This window comes from Rattus norvegicus, chromosome 13 (assembly GCF_036323735.1).
Source record: "Rattus norvegicus strain BN/NHsdMcwi chromosome 13, GRCr8, whole genome shotgun sequence".
Classification (NCBI taxonomy): domain Eukaryota; kingdom Metazoa; phylum Chordata; class Mammalia; order Rodentia; family Muridae; genus Rattus; species Rattus norvegicus.
Window position 1 is genome coordinate 93,975,048 of NC_086031.1, and position 25,636 is coordinate 94,000,683.

Below are 25,636 nucleotides of genomic sequence, written 5' to 3' on the forward strand. Positions count from 1 at the left end.
ATGAGCTCAAGGTCATTAGCTCAACGCTTCAAAGTCCCCGTACCCGATGGCTAAGCATTATACACACATCTGAACCGACATAGACTGGGGCTCACACTATTGATACAAATGTACATGACTATGGTGCCAGTTAAAACACATATATGTGATTTTTTTTTCTTCTTTCTTTTTTTCGGAGCTGGGGACTGAACCCAGGGCCTTGTGCTTGCTAGGCAAGAGCTCTGCCACTGAGCTAAATCCCCAACCCCATATATGTGATTTTTAAAATAATTTTAAAAACTGCTTCCGTGAGGTCTTCAAACCCAGACACCTGAGGGTACCCGAAGGTACAATTGTGACAGACCCTCCACACGGGCTCTATTTTCCCTCCCCTTGTCTCTTGCTCAATTGCCTTGCTTCTGCTGTGGAGTTCTTACAAGCTCTAACCTTTGGCATCCTTTTCTCCCAAAATGAGCATAAGAAAACAGGAAGAATGAACCACACTGCAGCTCAGGACGCACTCTCCAATGAACACTGGAAAAGATGCTGGGGGAGGCCTGGGGACTTTTAAAGCTCATCCAACTGGGCTTACAGTCTGCCTTACCCATGGCCAGATATCTTTCCAGAATCTGACAATCTAGCACTCAGAGGAGGAGGTGCTTTGTATTTGAAGCCAACCTGAACTACATAGTGTTATTGATCCTGTCTACAAAAAAGCCAAAACCAAACAGGATGATGTCCAGGCTGGGCTGAGAGGTCCTGGTCCTCCAGTTCGGGACGCAGGTGCTGTCCTTACCCCAGGCTTTGAAGACAGATGGCGTTTGAAGCAGCCCGACCAACCTCACAGGAGCCTGGAAAGAGTCAGGACAGTTTAGAAATCGTCATCCTTCTGCCTGGATAAGATAATAGACCTGGTGGTGTGAACATAGCATTTCTTTCTTCAGTTAGGGCACACGAAGAATGTGTTCTCCCATTGGAGCTGTCAATCACGATAGCACCCAGGCTCCCATTGGAGCTATCAGTCACAACAGCACCCACATATGACCCCGCTTTATGTAAGTTATTTTACTTTCTGCTTTTTTTTTTTTTTTTTTTTTTGTCAGCTTGGTGACAGTGCCACCTTTTTCATGGGCCTTAGTCCTCAATTACCCACTGAGGCTAGGCCACTCCTCTTAGAAGCTCTGATTCTGTGGTGGCTGACCCCTCGAGGTACAGTGTCCCCTGTAGTTCCTGAGTGGCTCTGGCTGTCCTCCCTACCCCTGTCTTAGACATGAATGATGGCCGCCAGGGAAGAGAGTACAGGTGTCAGCCCAACTCTGGGCTCTGAATCCCAATCCATCGGGTAGGATACATATTGGACAGCGCCATTCCGCAGGCTGCCACCTGAGAAACCACTGCACAAAAATGCAATGTGACCACGTGTGGGTGATGGACTGATAACATGCACTCAGGAAAGAAATTCCACATCATGCTACACCTTGATTGAGCCTAATTCTACTCAGTGGATTGAGAGACACACAATGGAGAACTGTGGGGTGATCTCACTGCTGTGAGGCCCCTGGCATGGGGAAGTCCAGATGCAGAAGGAAGAGTGGTGGTCGCCCAAGGCTTGGGGAGGAAAGAGGGGAAGTGGTTTTTAATGGGTACAGATTTTTGGTCTGAGGCAATGATGGCAAGTTCTGGAATAGATGTGGTGATGGTTTAGTGCCTTTGCACTGAACTCTCGAGAGTGTTTAAAGAGGTGAACTTTATGTTGTATGTTTTGTAGTGCAAAGTTTTAAAAAAATCAAAAAAGGAAAGGGGGAAGGAAAAAAGGGGAGGGAGGGAGGGAGGAAGAGGGGGAGGAAGGAAAGGGAATCATAGCTGGCCTGGAGCAGCAGGGGTGGGGTGGGGGTGGGGGGAGTAAGGGGGCAGCTGAATCAAGTACCATTGTGAATGAAGAATTTGAGGACCCCCGTCAGCTGTGGGTCTTCATTGACATTGAGAAGGTGTGGGAGAATCTTTACCATCTGCTGTTCCTAGGAAGACAGAGAAGTCCATCCCAGAGACCTCGGAAGGAAGGAGAGCTGCTTGGGCAGGTCCTGTCCCAGGGGCCACACTTCCTTTAGTCCCCACACCAGCCATTTTCTATGGCCCCTCCCTCCTTTACTTCTGCCTTACCTATTTTCTTCAGGTCCCTGGCTGCCAGCTGTGTGGAGGGAAACGAACCACCGCAGCAAGGTGAGGCTCACCTGTGCGAGAGCCATGTACTGTTGCTCCCACTCTCTCCGTGCCTGCTCCAGCAGCTGGGCCCAGGTTCCCCAAGTCCCCAGTTGCTGTTCTGCCCAGAAACAGGCTGAGTGCTCTAGAGGGAAGGAGGGACTTTAAGCAACGGCATCATCAAAGGAGAGATGTAGAGTAGACAGAGGAGAGAGAAAACTGAGCTGCTTCTGTGTGATTCTGCAGGAAGACTCATCTATCTGCACAGTCCTGGGGTAGCTCATGCATGATGAGAACACAGAAGACGGTTCATGGGGAGCAGGGAGCTCAGAGGTCCCCCTTTCCCCTTTTCATATGTGCAGGCATGTGACCATCTACTCATGGACTTCCCATCCAACCAGAGGGTCAGAAAGAACGACAGGTTTGCCTTACACCGTTTTTCATGTTTCTTTTTTTTTTTTTTCTTTTTTTTCGGAGCTGGGGACCGAACCCAGGACCTTGCACTTGCTAGGCAAGCGCTCTACCACTGAGCCAAATCCCCAACCCGTTTTTCATGTTTCATGTCTGGGTTTGTGTGTTGGTTTGCATATGCTTGGCCCAGGGAGTGGTGCTATTGGAAGGTGTGGTCTTGTTGGAGGAAATGTGTCACTGTGGGCGTGGGCTTGGAGACCCTCCTCCTAACTGCCTGGGGATGCTTAGTCTGTTCCTGGCTTCCTTCGGGTTAAGATGTAGAACTCTCAGCTCCTCCTGCATCATGCCTGCCTGGATGCTGCCATGCTCCTGCCTTAATAATGAACGGAACCTCTGAACCTGTAAGCCAGCCCCAATTAAATGTTGTCCTTTGTAAGAGTTGCCTTGGCCATGGTGTCTGTCCACAGCAGTAACACCCTAACTAAGATAGTGGGAATCCGAGGCCACACACAGGCCATCTCCCAGCATTCAGAGCCTCGTGACCAACAGAGCCAGGTGTGGGCCACTGTCTGCAGCTGCTCTAACTTAGTGCTTTGTTGCAGTTGGCACAGGAAGCCTGGGAATGTATCCTCATGGGTGTAGCTACTCTGTATCTGAGCATTGTGGGAAAGCCCAAGGCATCGTGGGAAAACCCAAGACCTTTGCTTCTTGTGACAAAGGAGATACTACACCGATCTCCAAGCTGGAACTTCTCCAGGCTGAGTCACTTTGTTAAGACCCTTAACAAAACTTAGGCCTTCCCTCCCACTCCATCTGCCTGGCTAGTTCTCCTTCCCCAGACCATTGCTGTGCCAGCCGCCCCTCTGTCCTAGCCCCCGGGTGTCATCCAGCTCCAGGTGTGGCTGAGCTTAGCCTCCTGACTTGATTTACCTGCTGCTCCAGCACCCCCGAATCCAAGCAGCAGAGCATTCTCAGCCCTGGACGCTCTCACCAGTGGACAGGTGTTGATTACAGCTCTGTTCCGAACCTTCTTAGCCCTGTCGTACACAATGGCAGACACACTCTCAGGCCCCTTTGCTGTCAAAGCTCGAGCACCAGCCCTGGGGTAACAGCAGCGGGCAAGTTCAGAACCCATGGGGTAAAAACCATGTCGGCTTTTACTACCTGGCATGTCTCGCCTTTTGACATTGTGACGGTACCTTGTCATCTACAAATTTCTTGGACCACCTTCATAGCTAGCCTGGGACGACGCCTGTGAGTCACAGGCTATACATAATCTGCAATCATGGAGACCGAAACTGATTTCAATAACCTACATGGTTCACACAAACATGCTGGGTCCTGAACACACTTGGCTAATTCGAGAATGTGCTTCGTCAACAATTAAAACCCTGGAAGCCATAGGCAAACTACCACAGGCTGCAGTCAACTCACAGGGTTTCTGTTTCTGTCCCCACCTCCTGTGTCACCACAGAAACTCAGGCATACCTAATGTGACTTACTCTCCGCCTGAAATTTGAATTTAACTGGGTATCTTATGCTATTTTATCTTTAGATTTACCGCAGCTGTCTTAAGCATTCCACAAAAGACATTTTACACAGATTTCAATGAGGCTTGCACCAAGCCTAAAGTTTAGGACAGTGAATAGAGCCCAGCCAACCTCGTGCATAAGGGCTACTGGCTACTCCAGCTTTCCCCCTCCCCCTCCCTCTCCTCCCTACTCCCCTCCCCCTGACCATCTCTCTCCCTTTTTCTCTTTCCTTCCATCCCTCTGTCCATGTCCTATTCCTCTCTCCTTTCTCTCTCTCTTTCTCTGTTCTTCTCTGTCCCCCTCCTTTCTCTGCCTCTACCCCTTTTCCAGGCCCCTGTCTCTTCCCCCAGGAAACTTCCTTTCATACCAAACCTGTCCCATGTACTAAGCATGTCCCCTCAGGGGAATGCCTTGGAGGCCTGGGGCTACTGAGATGCTCCCTCCCACCGAATTCTATCACCCTTTATAAAACATGACAAAGATTGCAGCAATAGGCAGGAGAAAGGGAACCTTCCAGATGTTGCTATAGCCAGAAGTTCCACCTACAGATCTGAGCTTGCATTGCAGGTGTTGGGAGAAAATGTATCATCAAACAGTACCGCCTCTGGGCCATGAAATGTGGTCTTCACACACAGGAAAGGAACCCTGGCTGAGAAGCGGCTGAAGGTCGGACTAGGAGAAGCATAGTCTGCACTGTAGGGTTTTGTCGTTTTGGGTTTTCTAAGCTCTTGGCTTAGAGCTGGCCTGAGCTCTAACTCACTGAGATCCACCTGCCTCAGGGCCACACACCACCACTTTAAGGCACAAGGTACAGTTTGTGGGCTTCCCTGAGAGAGCTGAAATGCACAGCTGCAGTGTTTGTCCCTTTGTTCTTACTGCCAAGCCCGCCCTCCAGTCCCTCCTCCCCTCTCTCAGGCCACTCTGTCCTCCTCCTGGACTCTCACCCCAAACACCAAGCCATCAAGTAGCTGAGAGCTGAAAGGACTTGTGACTTAGGACACAGACCACGATGACTAGGTACCGCTCACAGACTACCTACCTCTCCGCATATCTCAGCGTCGACAAGGTCTCCTCGTAGCAGATGTCAGCGGGACTTAGGGCTGCAATCTGGAAAGGGCCCAGCAGACTTTCATCACCAGGAGTTTATTACCATGGTTGCTATTACAGTAGCCAATGCTGAGGCTGGGAAGACGACGCAGACAGTAGAGTACCCGCTTTGCAAGCGCCAGGTACTGAGTTCGATACCAGAACCCACATAAATATGCCACATGTGCTGGTACTCACTCGTCAAGCAGAGACAGGAGGATCCATGGAGCTCACTGGACAGTGGTCTAATTGGTGAGCTCCAGGCCAACAAGAAGCCCAATCTCAAAGGAAGTAGATAGCATTCCTGAGGGTGGCCCTCCTGAGGTTGTCCTCTGTGCACACACATACGCGCGCGCACACACGCACACACACACACACACACACACACACACACACAGGCACGCAGAGGCATTCCTACCTGTGCACACACAGGAACCTCATGCACACACATGCTGATGAAAAAATAACTCACAAAACAGTTGACCTTATGAAATTTTCAGCACTGTTTGAAATTTTAATTACTTTTAAAGGATTGTTTAGTTATTTTATGTGTATGTTTTGCCTGCATGTATGTGTGTGTACCACGTACGTGTCTGGCCCCTGTGGAGGTCCAAAGAAGGCTTCACATTCCCTGGGATTGGAGTTACAGATGGTTGCGAGCCATCACGTGGGTCACGAGAATCAAAACCTGGTCCTCTGCAAGAGCAAGAGCTCCTAACCATAAAGCATCTTGTCACATCTCTGAACTTTAAGTTGTTAAAACATAAATTTATTTTTACATTTATTTATTTGTGAGTGTGTGTGTGTGTGTGTGTGTGTGTGGCACTGTGTCAGTCAGAGGACAACTTACAAGAGTTGGTTCTCTCCCTCCACTCTGTGGATTCTAGGAATAGAACTCAGGCTGTCAGGATTGGCCACAAGCACCTTTTCCCGCTGAGCCATCTCACTGCCCTGTTGGAATTTTACCACCCAGAAAACTCTGCCTAGAGAAAACTACCACAGCTAAAGTCACCCATACGATAACTGGACGTGGAATTTGAGCCTGCCACTGGCTAACTCAGTCCCCATCCTGCTGACTCTGCCTCGGACTCTTAGTGCTGGGTCCTCTGCAATGTCCTCAGGAAATTGAGGGAGCACTGGATGTTAGCAGGACAGAGAGAAAGCGGTTTGCTAGTTCCAGATCCTGTGGAGAGCATGGTGATTGCTCCTGTGTAGCTTCCTGTCAGTGAGCTAAGCACCTGGGGAAATCAATCTACTGCTGAAAAGGATTTCTCTTGCCTCAGACTCCTAGCGGATTCCGCTCCTCCAGACAGTTAGGCAAGAGCACCACAGCACCCAAGGTGGACTTGGGATTGGTATCACCTATGTCCAGGGCAGGTCTTTCTTCTTTGCTAAATCCTCTTTGGAGACACTGTCACAGACCAGGACGGAGGTAGGGTATGATTTGGTAACCTCCTAGGTGAAGCAATGCAATATTGTGAAAAGAGCGCTAGGATTTTAAGAGACTGGGACTTCTGCTGGACCTCACAGCCAAAGTTAATAATCTATCTTGGGGACACCTAAGACTTAAGGCTGCCCTGTTCAGCTGGTTTGTTCTGCCTGCCTTTAAGAGAACAATGTAACCACCAACCTACCTGGCCTTGGGTTTCCCTTGTGACCATTGTTTACAACTTAAGATAACACACAGCTGCAACCTTGAATTGTGCACCCTTCCGAGGTCCTGATGGGAACAATGCAGGAGTATCGAGGTCCTGACTGGGAACAATCCAGGAGTATCGTTTGCTGAAAGGCACACATACAGAAGTTGGAAGTGGCTTTTTGAAATCTACCATAACGTTTGAAGGCATTGTGGATACAGGCTGCTAAAACCACAGTGGATGGAGTTCTCTCTGTTGTCTGAATGGGCGAGCTGAAATCTGTTGGAGCCAGTGACTTAATCCCTTTTAAGAGACCTTGGCTGAAATTGGGGCTGGTGTCCTGGAGCTTGGAGCTTGACTGTGGCCATTCTGTGTTTGAGCCTGGAATGCTCATCAACACTCACCCCTACCTCCCTTTCCCCGATATTTTATCACTACCGAGCTACAGTGGGGGCAGGGGATGGCTCAGTGGTAGGAGAAACTCTTAGAACCTACACGTCTATAATTGCAGCACCTGACAGACTGAGGCAGGAGCATTCCTCAGCGCTCTGTTCACTTATATATTGTAATGTTAAATCTTGTACCCCAGCTTTTGTTGTGCAAATCTTGTTCCTTAATTTAAAATTATTGGTTAAATAAAAATGGCTCCAATTACTGGAGGGATTAGAGGTAGGCAGGCTGAGTTTGGAGAAAGTGGAGAAGAATGAGAAAGAAAGAGGAGAAGGTGCCAGGGGAGGAGATGGACCAATGAACACATGGCCAGGAGAAGCAGCAAGTACCTGGGGTACACCGCTGGGAGGTAGGCAGGCCACACACACACACACACACACACTCACACACACACATACACACTCACACACACTCACACACACTCACACACTCACATACACTCACACACACTCACACACACCACACACACTCACACACTCACATACACTCACATACACTCACACACACTCACACACCCCACACACACTCACACACTCACACACTCACATACACTCACACACACTCACACACACACCACACACACTCACACACTCACATACACTCACACTCACACACATACACACTCACACACACTCACACACTCACATACACTCACACACACTCACACACCCCACACACACACACTCACACACTCACACACACACTCACACACTCACATACACTCACACACACCACACACACTCACACACTCACATACACTCACACTCACACACATACACACTCACACACACTCACACACTCACATACACTCACACACACCACACACACACCACACACTCACATACACTCACACACACACTCACACCACACACACACACACACACACACACACACACACACACACACACACCACCCAGTAATTGTCAAAACCAAATAAAATAACCATAGTCGGAATCTCATTTCTTTGTAAGCTAGTCGGGAATAAATTCAAAATAGTCGTACTACATTTTGGTGCACCTTACTCTGGGCACAGAACCAAACTATCTGAGACAAATTAGGCGATAGAGAGGCACACCCTTCCCCAAAAATGCAGCCTCGAAACTACCATAGAACGAAATACAGATACTGCTTGGGACCAGCCAACTGCAGCACTCCCGATGGCTGCATGGTCCCATAGCATCAGAGCCTGCACCACAGAGAGCTTCCAGAGGCTCCCTCCCAGCACAAGGCTCAACTGCAGGCGGGGACACAGCCCTAAACACCCGTTTTTCACTGGCGCAGCATCTGATACCAGCATCCGGAGCTCAGCCCCTCCTGCCTGTGCTCACTTCCTGTGTCCCCGAGTCGCCGGTGCCTGGAATTGGTTCACAGGCTGCGGGTTGCAGTTTGGGCCCAAGCCCTGAGACAGCCACACCAGGGGCTCAGAGCGGGACTCACGCCATTTTTCCAATAGAGAAAAGGTCATAACCGGTCATGCATAGGAAACAGAAGACAACATCTGCTCGGGAGAACAAAAGCTATGGAGTTTTTTTCTACAATCAGCCCCTCCCTACAAATAAAAAACAAAACAAAACAAAAAAAACAAACAAACAAAAAACCGGAAACCCCTGCAGTGTCCTGAATCGAACACCAGAGGGAGACAAAAGCACAGAAAACTCCAGGTCAGGTACTAGGGTTACAAGTTGGAAAGAAACACATTAAAGATGATAAACATGATAAAGACCTTTTGGAATTTATGTAATAATATTTGAATAGTTCGAAAGGGATGGATCTAGAGGAAATTGGCACCTTGCCAGTTGTAATTATTGCATTGTTAGGCTTCAGTCTTGTCCTAATAAGCATTTTACTTTGCTAGGCCTATTTTTTTTTTTTTTTTGGTTCTTTTTTTTTTTTTTCCCCGGAGCTGGGACCGAATCCAGGGCCTTGCGCTTTCTAGGTAAGCGCTCTACCACTGAGCTAAATCCCCAGCCCCTTGCTAGGCCTTTTTAATAAACAAGGTCTGAAAAAATTTCACAAGCCTTAGAAAAAGGATTACAAAACAGAACGAAAACAATGTCAAAACTAGAGGGGAGAGAACTGAAAGTTATAAATCAGAATATGGAAACTTCAGATGTCCGAGAAGCAGAAAAAGAAAAAGGATTAAAAAAAGTTTAGAGACATGTATTGACGAAATTGAGGAGGATACTAAAATAATAAAGATAGAAAAAACAGAGGAAAATTTAGAGAAATCTATAGGCAAAATTGAGGAGGAGATTAAGATAGTAAAAATACAAGAAAAAGGGGTTGGGGATTTAGCTCAGTGGTAGAGCGCTTGCCTAGGAAGCGCAAGGCCCTGGGTTCGGTTCCCCAGCTCCGGAAAAAAAGAACCCCCCCAAAAAAATACAACAAAAAATACAACAAAAATTGGAGAAGTCCTAGAAGAAAATTTCCAGCTAGTAAGAAAATTTCCAATTAGTAAAATTGAAGTACATACTAAGATGGGGACAGAGAAAGGAAGGGAGAACATATAGCATCACCTTGTAACAAGGGCAGTCTGTTTCTGTTAAAAAACAAAACTAAACTAAACTAAAATGATTTCCCCAGCCTTGATAAGGGAATTGGAAAGAGATGAAGAAAATCTACAGGGTTATGGAGAATTCAGATGTCAACCTATAGAGGCACAGGATGTAAAAAGGCTTAAGGAAGCAATAATGAGGGGTGGGGGATTTAGCTCAGTGGTAGAGCGCTTGCCTAGCAAGCGCAAGGCCCTGGGTTCGGTCCCCAGCTCCGAAAAAAAAGAGAGAAAAAAAGGAAGCAATAATGAACTATGACATACACTCACCATGTGTTAACAGAGACTTAATAACTGGGCCATTGTATAATTCCAAAAGATTGGAGAGCTTTGATGGCAACCATCGGAGAGGTTGGCCCTCAGTTATAATGGCTGACATTGTGAAAAGATGAGGCTTTAATTACTGTCCTGGAACAATGTTGTACAATGGTCTTAAATGTTTGGGACAAGGCTGAACAGGGACGAACTGAATCATTTCGAACTTTTCACACAATTTTTGCAAAGACTTACCACAGCTCTTAATAGAGCAATATCAGATCCAAATGCTAGAGGAAGTCTTAATTGAATCTTTACCTTTTGAAAATGCCACTAACGAATGCAAAAAGGCTATTAGACTATTAAGAGCAAGATCCGTGCCTCTTTATGAATGGATTAAAACTACTGCGGTCACAGAAGCAAATGCTTACAATCCAGTTGTGGTTGGACGAATTACAGGAGATAAAGAAAAACACGATACCCATTGCTCTGGCTATGAAAGATCAAGTCATTCCCTAAGTATCAGATAGCCAAATGGTTCCTGAGGATAAATCCTTCTACAATGGTGTCTTAGGTTTTACTGCTGTGAACAGACACCATGACCAAGGCAAGTATTATAAAGACAACATTTAACTGGAGGTGGTTTACAGGTTCAGAGGTTCAGTCCAGTATCATCAAGGTGGGAACATGGCAGCATCCAGGCAGGCATGGTGCAGGAGGAACTGAGAGTTCTACATCTTCATCTGAAGGCTGCTAGGAGAAGACTGGCTTCCAGGCAGCAAGGATGAGGGTCCTAACACCCAAGCCGGCAGTGACACACCTACTCCAACAAGGCCACACCTCCAAATAGTGCCACTCCCTGGGCCAAGCATATTCAAACTGCCACAAATGGTAATAGTTCTGGGAGAATTTTCCCTTAAAATCTAGAGGATGTGGAAGGACTGGGCATATGGCTTTTAAACGTAGGCCATCCAAGGATAGACAAGGCAATTCCTTAATTTCAGGAAAACTAAGGGGTTTTGCCCGAGGCCACACAAAAAACATGAGCCATTTGCTTCCTGTCCACTAAGGAAGATATTTCTGAAAAACAGTTAAAAAATTCAAGGTCTGATAGGACAAACAGTTGCTCAAAACTCAATTAAGCCACTTAATGAAAACCAAGCATTTCCTAAAGATAAAATGAGATTCTAAGGATATTGAAAAACAGTTATTTTGGCAGACTACTATAAATGATAAAAGTCCAAAGTTAAAATTACAGTCATATGGAATTGATATCAAAGGATCAGTAGATACTGGGGCAGATGTAGCCTTACCATCAAAGGTTCCTGGAATCCAGCTTGGCCACTTCAAAGGGTATCTACTCAGCTCCTAGGGTTTGGTACATTGCCTCAGGTACAACAAAGCCTTAAATGGATTAAACATATAGGACTAGAAGGTCAAATAGGAAAGTTAAGGTCATACGTGGCAGATGCAGCCATGAATTTATGGGGAAGAGATCTATTGCAACAATGGGAAACATGAATTAGCATTCCTCCAACTTCAGAGACAGGCCACAAAAGAGGAGGCATTTCTGTTTTTTAATAAAAGATGTTATCGGGGATGGTTGCAGACTGTCCAGGCTATCAATAGTCATTAATACAGCAGAGACGAACTCTCCAGCCTTGGTTGAGGGAGGTGCTGCTGATAAAACACCAAGACCCTTACCACTAAGGTGGCTGATGTACTCATCTGTTTGGATTGAGCAGTGGCCACTGTCAAATGAAAAATTACAGGCACTAGAACAGCTAGTCCAAGAGCAGCTGGAGGCTCAACACATCAGCCCTTGGAACTCTCCCGTATTTGTCATGGAAAAGAAGTCAGGCAAATGGAGGATGTTGACAGATCTGAGAAAAATCAATAAAATTATTCAGCCAATGGGCTCCTTGCAGCCTGGAATCCCATTGCCTTCCTTGTTAGCTAAGGAATGGCCTATCATAGCGATTGATCTAAAGGATTGCTTTTACACAATCTCTTTACAAGAACAAGATAGAGATTTGCCTTCACAGTGCCTGCGTTTAACCACTCAGTGCCAATTCCAATAGAAAGTCCTGCCACAGGAATGTCGAACAGTCCTACCTTAAGCCAATATTTATACAATAGTCATTGGGAATAATTCATAAACAATTTCTTCAATCCATAATTTACCATTATGTGGATGATACTTTATTGGATGATTCAAATAGAGATATCTTTTTTTTTTTTTTTTGGTTCTTTTTTTTCGGAGCTGGGGACCGAACCCAGGGCCTTGCGCTTCCTAGGTAAGCGCTCTACCACTGAGCTAAATCCCCAGCCCCTCAAATAGAGATATCTTACAATAAATGTTTAATGAAGCAAAAAATTTTTTTGCTTACTGGGGATTACAAATTACTCCTGAAAAAATATAAAGAGGAGATTTTGTTAATTATCTAGGATATAAGATAAATCTGCAGGAAATTTGACCACAAAAGGCACAAATTGAGAGAAACCAGCTAAATACCCTTAATGATTTTCAGAAATTACCGGGAGATATTAACTGGCTTCAGCCTATACTTAGTTTGAGCACCCAAGAGCTGAGTGATTTATTTCAAACCTTGCAAGTGGATAACGAATTAAATATTTGTAAGAAGATTATCAGCTGAAACTGAAAAGGAATTGGCTCTGATAGAAAAGAAACTACAAAATGTCTATGTAGATCGTATCAACCCAAAGATGGCTTGTGTTTTAGTTATCTTGCCTTCTACACATTCTCCCACAGGGATTCTTTTGCAGAGGGAAGATTATATCTTTTTTTTTCTTTTTTTTTCGGAGCTGGGAACTGAACCCAGGGCCTTGCGCTTGCTAGGCAAGCGCTCTACCACTGAGCTAAATCCACAACCCCGAAGATTATATCTTATAAGGAACATTTTTAGCACACAGTGTAAAAAATTGAAGACCTATATATATAAAAGTCTCTGAATTGATTCTAAAAGGAAAAAAAAATGAGACTTTATCGGTTAAACCATCCGAAATTGTGGTACCTTTTACCAGTGCTGAAATTGCCTCATTATGGGCACAAGGTGAGCGATGGCAAAGAACTTGCAGTAATTTTGGGGTGAGAAATTAACAATAAATACCCAAAAAGCAAGTGACTCCAACTTATAAAATGAACTAATTAGATTCCCTCTCATATAATAAAAGGAGCACAAATTTCTGGAGCCCCTACATTTTATACTGATACATTGGGAAAGGCAGGATATAAGTCAGACAGCATTAAGTAAGGTGGTTGAGGGTCCTTATAATTCAGTTCAAAATTCAGAATTATGTGCAATTTTCATGGTGCTATTAGATTTTTCCAGAGTCTCTTAATATAGTAACCGAGTCTCAATATGAAGAAAGAGTTGTTTTGCGTATAGAAACTGCTGAACTTACTCAGAATGATTCCAAATCAATGTCGTTCTTTATTCAACTACAAAAAGTGATCAGAAATAGAGATCACCTTGTATATAACACGTATCAGATACCATACAGGTCGACCAGATCTTCTAGCAAGGTAATGATGAAATTGATCAGCTATCGAGAGGAAGCTTGCTAGAGGCTTCAGAATTTCATTTTTAAAAACACCATGTTAACAGCAAAGGCTTTAAAAGAGAATTTTCTATCACTTGGCAACAAGTCAGGGAGATTGTGAAGGTATGTCTTACTCCTTCTATACATAAACTAATTCTGTTAGCTACGGGAACTAACCCTAAAGGTACCGAAAGAAATGAAGTTTAGCAAATGGATGTGTTTCATTTTACAGAGCTTGGTAGACTGAACTATGTCATTTCTATAGTTTTTGGATTCTATAATCATTGATTTGTTAGACGTTATAGCCATTATGGAAATACATGTACAACTTAAGAGTGGCAGTGTTCCAACTTATGTCTCTAATAAAATGAAGTGATTTTTTTTAATGTATTATGGTTTCAAACATATTACAGGTATACCACACAATCCAACAGGACAAGAAATTGTAGAGAGATCCGATCAGACTTTAAGAGATGCTTAACAAGCAAAAATGGGTAACAAAGACCCCCAGAGACAGATTAATTACATAATGCTTTATTAACTTTAATTTCTTTGAATGTTAGTGAACAAAATACTACGGCTGCTCAGAGATATTGGGTTATAGAAAAATACTACTGAACTAACCCAGCCTGCTTATTATAAAGAAGTCCTAACCTCAGAATTGAAAACAGGAAATCTGTTATGCTGGGAAAGTAGTTATGCCTATTCTTCCACAGGAAAAGAAAAGCTATGGGTTCCTTCCAAGTTGATAAAAATTAGGCATGACAGGGGAAGACCTCCCGAGGATCTCAACTATAAACAAGAAAATCAGAAGGATCAATCAAAATGGTAATGTACAATGTCAAACCCTTTATTAAAACAACTCTGAGAAAGGACTGAAAGAGCTTGAAGGGGCTCGAGACCCCATATCAACAACAATGCCAACCAACCAGAGCTTCCAGGGACTAAGCCACTATCTAAAGACTATACATGGACTGACCCTGGGCTCCAACTGCATATGTAGCAGAGAATAGCCTAGTAAGAGCACCAGTGGAAGGGGAAGCCCTTGGCCCTGCCAGGGCTAGACCCCCAGTGAATGGGATTGTTGAGGGGAGGGCAGTAATGGGGATAGGGTGGGGAAGGGAACACCCACATAGAACGGGAGGGGGATGTTGGCCTGGAAACCGGGAAAGGAAATGTAAATAAGAAATACCCAATTTTTCCTCACTGTCACTCTTCCTTCCGCTCTTCCTCTCTCTCTCTCTCTCTCTCTCTCTCTCTCTCTCTCTCTCTCTCTCTCTCTCTTCCTCTCTTCCTCTCCTGGCTTGACATGATAACCTGTGTGTGTGTGTGTGTGTGTGTGTGTGTGTGTGTGTGTTTCTTTCATCCTGTAGGCTTTCGCCCGATTCTCGGTACTGTGTCGGTGCTGGCACCGACAAATGGAGGTCCCACCGAGATCGGAGAAGAAAGGGGGTACCACCTACGGGACGTCCCTGGAGCCCGGCCGGCATAGGAGAAGGGACGGATTGGAGGATGCTGCAGGAGTGTGCCAGCTGCCTGAGTGTCTGAAATTCTGTCGTTGCTGCAGTCATTGTGTCCTGTCCCATTGCGGCCTGCGCTCCGACCCTCTGTGCACTGCTGCTTGCTGGAAGCTGCTGTGGACTGGGGAACTCTGCCCTGGTTTTGCAGATCTCAGACATGGTTCCATTGCCTGCTGGTTGCTCCAGAGAAGAATGACCGATCCTGAACTGTCCTGGGAAAGACCTTGACACTTTCGCTGCTATTGTAGCAGCCATTACTGCTGCAGACATTGTGTCTGCAGTGTCTGGAGTTACCCTCCCCCAATCTATTGTTAGGCAAGCACAGTGGGTGAACTTTCTGGAGTAGTTGCTAACAATTGGGAATTCTAAATTTTATTATAGGAGTGGCTTGACTACGGCCCTTGGTGGTAGCAGCTGAGGAGAACCAGATGAGGTGCCCACTACTTATCGGGAGAGGCTCAACTTCCACAATCTCTTAAATTAATGCCATCTGGACCCTGCTCCTTCGCCCCCTGGGCTCAAGTAAGAGGAATGAGAAGATGACCTGATGTAGCTATTCTCAGCGACAGGCAACTTCCTCTGACCCTTGACCAATCTAGACATGGAGCCTTGAGGGCGACAAGGTGGTCCTATGACAGATAAGGCTGGGGTCTGAGAGGTCGATCCTAAGACAGAGTTAGCTACACCCCGTTTAAACGTACGGGCCGGTCAAATGCTCCTCTGCCCAGTTTCTCCCCCAATAAACACACGTATAGCCCAGAACGGTGTGTTACAGCATAAGTTCATTTCTAGCCATTGGGGTGCAGTCCTAACTGCAAGAGTGGCTCGCCATGGCCGAGCTGGGCACTCTGTGAGGCATGTCTGGTCTCTCTCAGACCACTACTTCCACCTAATGGTCTTTTATAAAAGAATAACGGGGGAGATGTAGTGCCATATTGGATTTGGGCCTGGCTGCTTTGTAACTGCATGGCCACAGTTAAGAAGTCATGGGATTGTTGGACAGAGGCCTCTCCCATGTATTTACGGCACAGGAAGAAAAGACCAAGTAGTAAACACCCGGTGTCTCCACTGCATGACCTCTGCTGAGCCCGGCTGATGCCTGTGGAACTGACACACCTGGACCACACCTGGGTGGTGGTCAATTTACTTCTGCCTTTTACTTCCTCAGCCTTTATCCTTGAGATTTAGGCTGGTCTTCTGGGATTTCTCCCTAATTAATTCAGGTCTCATAGTCGGTCTTTTGTTACCGAAGTCACGAAGTCACGAGCCAGGTAGTCACAAGCCAGGGTTTCCCACTGTGCTTCCCAGTTATTTTCTACCTGGAGACTTGGGTATATAAGTGGTGAATAAAGCTTAAAGCTACAGGAGACTCTCACTCTTCTTCCTCACTGTCACTCTTCCTTCCGCTCTTCCACTCTTTCTCTTTCTCTCTCTCTCTCTCTCTCTCTCTCTCTCTCTCTCTCTCTCTCTTCCTCTCTTCCTCTCCTGGCTTGACATGATAAAAAAAAAAAAAGAAAGAAAGAAATACCCAATTTAATAAAGATGGAGAAAAAAAAAAACAACTCTGAAACTAACTGGAACATATAAATGTCCCCAGCCAGAACTTCACCATGCACGGCCAATAAGTTGTTGGCTAGAAAGTTCTCATAACATACCATACTTTCTTATGGCATGAATGGAGACTTATTTTGCAGTCTGATTATATGATCAAACTAACTTCTGAAGAAAGACAGCTGTTTTCCACCTGCACAAATCACCCTTAAATTGATCTTTTCACCCTGCACATTCTGTATAGAACTGCATATTGCTTGTCAAGTATGTATATTGCAGAACGGAAGGCCAGGAGGCAGCCCTGACAGGATTCGCCCCTGGAGATGCTGATATGCTGAGGCTCCCTGTTCTAGCTCCTTGCCTGATCCTGCCACCCTACCTCAACTGCGTAAGATCTGTTTCCTCTAAAAACCCACTTCTGCAACAACTTTAGAATAGCTAGCCTGCTTGGTCCAGCCTTTCAGACTGTTACAGTCAGCACTTCATTTAAGTCTGCACTTTCTCAGCACACAGAGACTGGTTAACAAATGCTACAGCTAGCTTTCTCAACAGTAACCATTTTGCTAATTTCTTGTGCCCCCAGAAAGGAATTATTCTCCCCAATTCAGCAAGAAGCAATTATAAGAAGTCTATCATCCTAGTCCCTTAAATTTGTTTTGTTCATTTTATGAGTTATATATATGCTGTCATTTTTAAGGGATGATTGCAGATAATTATGGTCTTGGATAGGAGAAAACAAAATAGAGAGGTTAGATTTAAGGATTTATTTTCTCTTTTACTTTTTTCTATTTTTCTTCCTTAGGCAAGGGAAAGGGGGTTGGAAGAAAAAATAGGGTAAATAGAAATAATATAAGAAATTAGGTAAATGGGGTTGGGGATTTAGCTCAGTGGTAGAGCGCTTGCCTAGTAAGCATAAGGCCCTGGGTTCAGTCCCCAGCTCCCGAAAAAAAGAAAAGAAAAAAAAGAAAGAAATTAGGCAAATAAGGGTAGATTATTGAATCTACTCTTAAATGAAATGAAAAGAATTTATAGCCATAATCTTACATTGGTAGAGATCTTCATATTTTAGTGCACAGTTGAGGCTACATTTTGTTACATTGATACAGAATTTTGCATATTGATAGAGGTTTAAGGTTTTCATTGGTATAACTCTTTGTATATTGATGCAAAATTTAAAACTAACTTTGTTGCAACATAATATATGTATGTTTCAACTCTTGTATAGGCATCAGGCCTATGCAACTCATTTAAAAATGCAAGGTTTAGGAGGCTGGGGAGATGACTCAGCGGTTAAGATCACTGACCGCTCTTCCAGAGGTCCTGAGTTCAAATCTCAGAAACCACATGGTGGCTTGCAACCATCTGTAATGGGATCTGATGCCCTCTTCTGGTGTGTCTGAAGATAGCGACAGTGTTCTCATATGCATAAAATCAATAAATCTTTAAAAATTAAAAAAAAACATAAAAACACAAGGTTTAGTCCCAGTTCTTTTAATAGCTATTAGAAACTGTTTAGAATAATTAAGTAATACAAGTTAATAGTCAATAAAACTCATGGCCATGTTAGGTGCTAGTCTGTATTATCACATTATTATGCATCCTGGGTTGTACACTGAAATAGGTAGCAGGAGACAGGGAATGTTTGCCTGTTCAGATATGCTATGAATAGAGAGATCCTCTTCAAAAAAAACCTCAGTGACAGATTATTGTAGTCTTCGATTTTTTCAAAACCTACTTTTAATATGGGTTCTAAAATGCTTTAACCTCTCTTTTAGCCCACCATTCAGCAGAGGTAGTGGGGAAAATGTTATTAGGATATGAGGGGAGAGGACCTGTTTAGAAATAGTTCTTTGGAAAAAACCCAATTTGGGTTGTCAGTATATACACCAGTAGTCCAGTTCAGTAGCGTCAGGATAGCAAACAGGAACCAGTAGCCACAGCATGACCTAGCAGAAGCAGCCAGGCCCCTGCCAAATCAGCACAAGTCAACAGGAGTGAACAGAACAAGCAGAAATACCAGAAGAAGTTCTCTTCTCTGCCATTCCTCTCTCAACAAAGTAAAGATCAACGAAGACAGAGACACAAGACAAGAAGTACTACAAAGTTCCTCTATAAGCAATCATGCCCCTGCCACAGTCCACTGGGTCTTATTTATACTCCCTCCAAATATCACATGCCCTCCCGTGGGTCTTGCCTCATCATGTGAGTCTGTCTTAGCAAAACTCCACATGAGTCTGACATTACTCGGCCAGCTGGCCCAAGTCCACAGAAGCGGCAAGAAGCCACCAGAACACCATTGGAAGTTTTTTTGGTGTGTTTTTCTCTATGAAGTCAGGACAAATAATGACAATTAAGGAATGACAAGGCATAACGATACCATCTAGCATGGTGCGCCCTCTGTAGGGTCCTTCTTACATCATGTGTCCTTCCATGTGCCTGCCTTAGCAAAACATCCTCTCATCTGTGTCTGCTTCAGGAAAACACTCCTTCACGTGACTGCCCCAACAAAACACCATCCAACACAACTGACTCTCCAAAGATATCATAAGTTTCCTCTTCAGATTATGGCACCTAAACTTAATTTTATTAATTTGATTGTTTTTGACATTGAGATGTGTCAACTCATGGCAGTACCCCCCCCCCCCATTCAACTTGGAAGAAGATGATGAGCATTGAAAAACCTCCATACCAAGTTGCTTCTGTTCTGGCAAGCTAGAGACTAGGCAAAGAAAATGCCCACGCTTCAGCCACAGACAAATCTGTCCAGAAAGGGCAAATGGAAGCAGGGACGTTGACTCCAAGCTCTGCCAAGACAGGGTAAAAAATCTTTCATAATTCCTGTTTCACGTAAGCTCTGTCAAATGTTCTGGACCTGAAAGCTGAAGACAGATGCTCCAACATTATAGACAATATTGGGGACTGTCCAGGTGGTCATCTGTCTCTGTCATTCCTATAATTTTTGGAAGCTGAATCCCTGAGCCTCCAGAACACTTAGATAATATTTATTTTTTTTCAGGTCTCTGATGGAATTGAAGACTAGACAAGTCCACAGTCATAGTCTTACTATAAGCTTAAGTTGTTTACAATTGAAGATGTTCTAGGTGTCTAAGAAGATATTTTTATGATGATAATATATGTTAGGATAGAAATTGATTTAGATATAGAACTCTGAACTCACCAGGATAGGATAGATAATGGAATACTTTTCCCCTGGGTTGCCAAATATGAATAGACGAACTTTTTGAATATGTCTCTTACCTAATAACTTTCATAATTGTTTGATAATTGTTCTACTGTATGATACTTATTATTATAATAAGCACACCCTTTTTATTTAAAGAAAAAAGGAGAAATTTTGAGGTTTACTCTGTTGCTTTTTTTTTTTTTTTTTTTTTGCAATGCCAAAAGTCTAGGCCTGTGAATGAATTCTCATGCTCACCAGCTTTTGTTGTGCAAAACCTTGTTCCTTAATCTAAAAACCATTGGCTAAATAGAAATGGCTACAGCCAATTACTGGAGGGATTAGAGGTTGGCAGCTTTTTGAGTCACCTGGTTGTGTGGGGGTGGATGGAGAAGAGAGGAGATTATGGTCCTCTCTGTGAGAGGAGATGGACCATAAGCACACAGCCAGGGAACATCGCTGGGGAGGTAGCCAGGCCAGCAGTTAGAAGAGTGGATTAGGGGTAACTCCCACACCCAGTAATTGTTAAAGCTAAATGAAATAAGCACGGTGTGAGTCTATTACAATTTATAATAGTTGTACTACTCGGGAGGAATGTGATTTTGAGGCCAGTCTAAGCTATATAGTGCGACCCTGATTTACAACAAGCAAATCCCTCAAACCTCCCCTCATCAGTGTTGCTGATCTGCAGAGGTGTCCTGGTCTCACTGTCTCTGGGGACTAAACTCCTGTCACATCCTTGGGTTTTAATCTGTTGTCTGCCGTGCACAAAGTGTCTGGGTTGCACTGATTTTGTTTCTGTTTTCCTGTTACTGGAAATGGAACCTAGAACTGTATTCATGTTAATGCTGTGCCCAGCGCTATATCCCCAGTGCAGGGAAGTGGTTTTTGTTTTTGCTTGTTTTTTCTCTTTTTTCTTTCCTTTCTTTCTTCCTTCCTTCCTTTCTTTCTTCCTTCCTTCATTCATTTATTTATTTATTTATTTATTTATTTATTTATTCATTTATTTATTTATTTATTTATTTTTTGAGACAGGGTTTCCCTGTGTAGCTCTGGCTGTCCTGAAACCCACTGTGTAGATCACTCACTCTGTGACCTGGCAGACTCACAGAGATCTGCCTGTCTTTGCCTCCTGAGAGCTGAGATTAAAGGCATGTGCCACCACCATCCAGCAGGAATGATGTTTTATTCCAAGTTCTTGGTGTACGTGCCATTGAGATCCACAAATAACTGACACCCCGAAAGACTTGAAGATGACCTATTTTGTTTGGAGTCCCAGGCTTGCCTCCCCAAACTCCACAACCCCTACTTCCCACCCTTTACCCTTTCCCACCCCGCACCCTTCACCCCATACCCCCTACCATATCCAACAAATTCCATTTCCTCCCTCTTCCTCCAATTCCACCCACTTAGAAAGCCTCTGAGCAGAGAAGGCACCCAAAATATCCCAGTCCCACATTTCTGACAGGTGTTCCGACTCCCCCCGCCCCCCGCCGAGGTCACAAGCCACCACCCCACCTCACATCCCCCCGCCCCCCATAAGATGCTCCCACAGCATACTGTGACGTCTTCAGGTTTCATCCCCAGAGACTGGTGAACTCCCTAGAGACCATTCCCACATACACTTTCCTTTTTTAACTTTTAATTCGACCGAATTGGCTCATTTCTTCAGTGGAGAAAACCTATCGCTTTTAGGCAACTGTTCGTGATAAAAAGCGAGGGCGTGTATTACAGTGAGTCTCAGAGAGAGAGAGCGTTTACCCAGTTTTGTTCCATTCTACGGCGGGACAGCAGAGGGCCCCTGGTTTAGCGTGGCTGCACCTCACGGTCAACTCTCAGTGATTGCACAACTGCCTATCAACTACCTGCCTTACCACAGAATGCTAGTAGTATTATTGTTAATTCTGTCTTACAGCATAAACAATTATATATAATATTCCATGCTGGAGGCATGGCTCAGTGGTAGAGCACTTGTCACAAAACAGAGACAAATGGAAGCAACATATAGTCCACATACCATAGCGAAAAGCTGCAGCAAAGAATAAATAAAATATTTAATATTGTGGAAGCCTTGTCACACACGCAGTGGACGGGCATTGAGGGCTGTGAAATTTCATGGAGGGCAGGCCCAGGTTGTTGAGAGTGATTTCAGCCATCGACCACTAAGAGCGGAGCAATGTCACGTGCTCTAAGAATGTTCTTACCAGTGTTGTCCGGCTGTTTCCACCCAGAGCTGACTGGAGCAGTTTGGTCAGAACAGAATCCCTGTAGGGAATATGCAGAACTTTCTTCCCCATGGCCAAGTCAGCCAGAGCACTGGGTGCAAGGCAAAAGCATAGAACGATCAGTAGGAGGGAAAAGAGAGAAACTGCCTCCCAAGGGTTAAGCTGGAGATGGCTCGTGCATCCCTGCTGAGAACCCGTGTTGTGGTTTGAAGGCCACCCCGTGGGTCAGTGCTCCCACTACAGGTAAACCGAGTAAACCGCTCTGTGGATAAACCTCACAACCCCCACCCCATAGGTAAGCCACCCTCTGGGTAAGCCACTGCTCATTCTCCCTCCAAGAGCCACCGTGCTTTTCCTCACTCTAAAACCATGAGCCAAGCTAAATCCTTCCTCCCTGAAGTGACTTTATGTCAGGGAGAAGAAGACAACACACCCTGTAAAATGAGAATAACATAGACTATCTCGCAGATACTTGTGTGAGAGTATCCAAGTAAGAAAGGACGTAAGCCTCGGGTACACAGCCTCATTTACACAAAAGATAGCGGCTGCAGAGAAGGTACCAAGCCTGTACTGCTCATCTAGAGAACTCCAGATTGAACCACATAAGTAGCTTATGGGGATCTGACGCCCTCTTCTGGCCTCCATGAGCACCTGCACTCATATGGGCATACCCACACTCCTAAACACAGACATACACATAATTTAAAATCTTTTAAATTATAAAACTCAAGACTATTAAAAGTCAGTTTGTTTTGGTGGTGTAACAACAGTGAGGGGGTGTGTTCCACAAGGGGTGTGTGTGTTTGTGTTTCTGTGTTCTAACAGGGAGCGGTGTGTCCCGATGGGGAGGGGAGTGGCGGGGACTCGTGATTTCTAGAAGTCTTTTATATTTTGACATGGGTGCTAATTAAATGTGTGTGTGTGTGTGTGTGTGTGTGTGTGTGTGTGTGTGTGTGTACAAGTATATATTAATTTGTTGAACAGAGGATTTAAGATCTATGTACTTCAAACTAAAAACAAATCAAAAAGTGTATGTCACTGTGATTTTTACCCTAATTAATGATTTTTTTTAAGTTACTTTCAGAAGGAAAGATAGCACCTTATCTTTTTACAGGAAGTCATGCCACCAGCACTCGGAAGATCAGGATCGGGCCCTGCACCTTGCCCAGCAGCACAGTAGAGCTGGTCCTGGTGGCATCGGGGAGGGTGAGTCAGCCCCAAAGGCATCAAAACCGGAGAGCTGGCCTTGCGCCTTGCTGACTGCAGCACTGAGTGGGCTAGCCAGGGCAGTGCTGGAGAGTTCACCCTGCTGGTGTGGGCGTGGGAGAGCCGGTGGGAGATCCCCGGCTTTGAGTTGGCTCACCCCAACATCTATCTACTCCATCTACGAACTGCTGAACTGTGTGGAAGGGCCGGTCCTGCAGATCCAAAGCTGCAGGAGCTCCAAGATACAGGGCCACAACAGGAAAACCAAGAGTCGGGATGAGGATTCAGTATTGATTCTGTAGCAGAAGCCAGAGGCCTCGAACCAGACCATGACTCATTGCTTTGAACATTTGCTAGTAAAGATGTGTGGACAAAAGGATATACCGTGTGACATACTGAGACACACCAAAGCTTCCACAGTGACATTTTTGCTTTGTTTTGTTTTGGGGGGAGTTTGCAAAGATTGGGTGGATATGAAGAGAGGAGGAGGCCAGTGGGATTGGAGTGCATGATGTAAAACTCACAAAGAACCAATAAAAAGGTTTTAGAAAAATGTGCCCCATATGTGCACTAATATTCATGTGATAAAGTAGGATAGGAGAGGGCTGGAGCATGCTCACTGAATGACGTCTGGAGAGTGGAGCTCAGATTGCAGCATCCGCACAAAAGTCAGGCAGGTGTGGCAGCAGAGGTAGAGACCAGGGAGCTCCCCGGGGAACCCCAGGGAATCTGCTTAGCTGGACTAACGGAACCAGCCAGCTCCATCTTCAACAAGAAACCCTGCCTCTAAATACAGTGGAGAGAGTTGAGGAAGACGCCCCACGTCTCTTGTCTCTGCACATAGGTGTGTATGCAGGTGCACACATACACTCACAGGTGTGGCCACAAACATAGAAAGAAAAAACAAAGAAAGAAAGGGGGGGAAAAGGAAGAAAGGAGGTGAACTAGCTGGTTTTGTGTGTCAACTTGACACAAGCGGGAGTTATCACAGAGAAAGGAGCCTCCCTGGAGGAAATGCCTCCATGAGACCCAGCTGTAAGCATTTTCTCAATTAGTGATCAAGGGTAGCAGGATCCCTTGTGGGTGGTGCCATCCCTGGGCTGGTGGTCTTGGGTTCTATAAGAGAGCAAGCTGAGCAAGCCAGGGGAAGCAAGGCAGTAAGTAACATCCCTCCCTGGCCTCTGCATCAGCTCCTGCTTCCTGCCCTGCTTGAGTTCCAGTCCTGACTTCCTTTGGTGATGAACAGCAATGTGGAAGTGTAAGCTGAATCAACCCTTTCCTTCCCAACTTGCTTCTTGGTCATGATGTTTGTGCAGGAATAGAAACCCTGACTGAGACAGGAGGAACAGTAGTCGGGGAGGGGGTAGAAGCTCCAAGAGGAGAGGGGAGGAAAAGAATTCTGCACCAACTAGTTCTTGTGTTGATCAGGTGAATACTTATTTTATTAGTGTTATTTTGTTAAGTGTTAATTAGTTTTGGAGTATACAGGAGGGCAGGGGATGAATCAATGCCAATGAATTGTGAAATAAAGGTTATTGTTAATCTAATCTTATTTCTCTTACCTTGGTAGGTTTTGGAGCTGGGCATAGGATCCAGGTCTTGGACTGGCTGGAGCATCACCCTCGGTTCTTTTATATGTCATTGTGGAGTGTCACATTGGGTTGGTGTGAATGAGAATCACCCCCATGCCTTAAATGCTTGGTCCCCATTTGGTGGAACTGTCTGGGAAGGACTAGGAGGTGTGGTCTTGTAGGAGGTGCATCACTGGGGGATAGCTTTGAGGTTTCAAAAGCCCACAGCATTTTGGTTGGCTCTTTGCACTTCCTGCTTCTACATCAAGATGTGAGCTCTCAGCTGCTGCTCCAGTGCCATGCCTGCCTGATGCCATGTTCCCCACCATGATGGTCACAGACTCATCCCCTGAAACTGTTAAGTGCCCAATAAGCTATTTCTTCTATAAGTTGCCGTGGTCATGATGTCTCTTCAGAACACATACCTGATGACGTTCCCTAAATTGGTTAGGCTTAAATTGACCCTTGATCCTTCCCTCAGACGGTCTCCTTCAGACCCTGATGATCTCTGCCTCTCGCTCCCTGCCAAGTCCACCATGTTGATGCTGGATTGTTTGGTGAGAGCTGTGTCCAGGAAAACCTGTAGAGACACGATGCCTCAGGCTGTTAGGTTGATGTCTGGGAGACAGACTGGTCCACAGGCTTACATGGTTCCTCAAGGTGTTATCTCAGGCTCCAAAAATAATAGACCAGTGACAGCTGGCCCTGAAGGTCTGTC

General features: G+C 45.1%; 1 protein-coding gene across 1 annotated transcript in view; it reads right to left on the bottom strand.

The window, feature by feature from the left end:
• The window catches only part of Kif28p (kinesin family member 28, pseudogene), a 54,764-nt gene that overhangs the window by 15,556 nt on the left and 13,572 nt on the right, over positions 1-25,636 (bottom strand). Inside the window, exons 6-12 of the mRNA NM_001270385.2 lie at positions 25,344-25,498; positions 22,121-22,232; positions 5,161-5,228; positions 3,520-3,626; positions 2,211-2,323; positions 1,907-1,997; positions 776-830 (exon numbers count right to left, since the gene is read on the bottom strand). Coding sequence (NP_001257314.1) covers positions 776-830; positions 1,907-1,997; positions 2,211-2,323; positions 3,520-3,626; positions 5,161-5,228; positions 22,121-22,232; positions 25,344-25,498 — 701 coding nt within the window. The remainder of the gene's footprint in view (positions 1-775; positions 831-1,906; positions 1,998-2,210; positions 2,324-3,519; positions 3,627-5,160; positions 5,229-22,120; positions 22,233-25,343; positions 25,499-25,636) is intronic.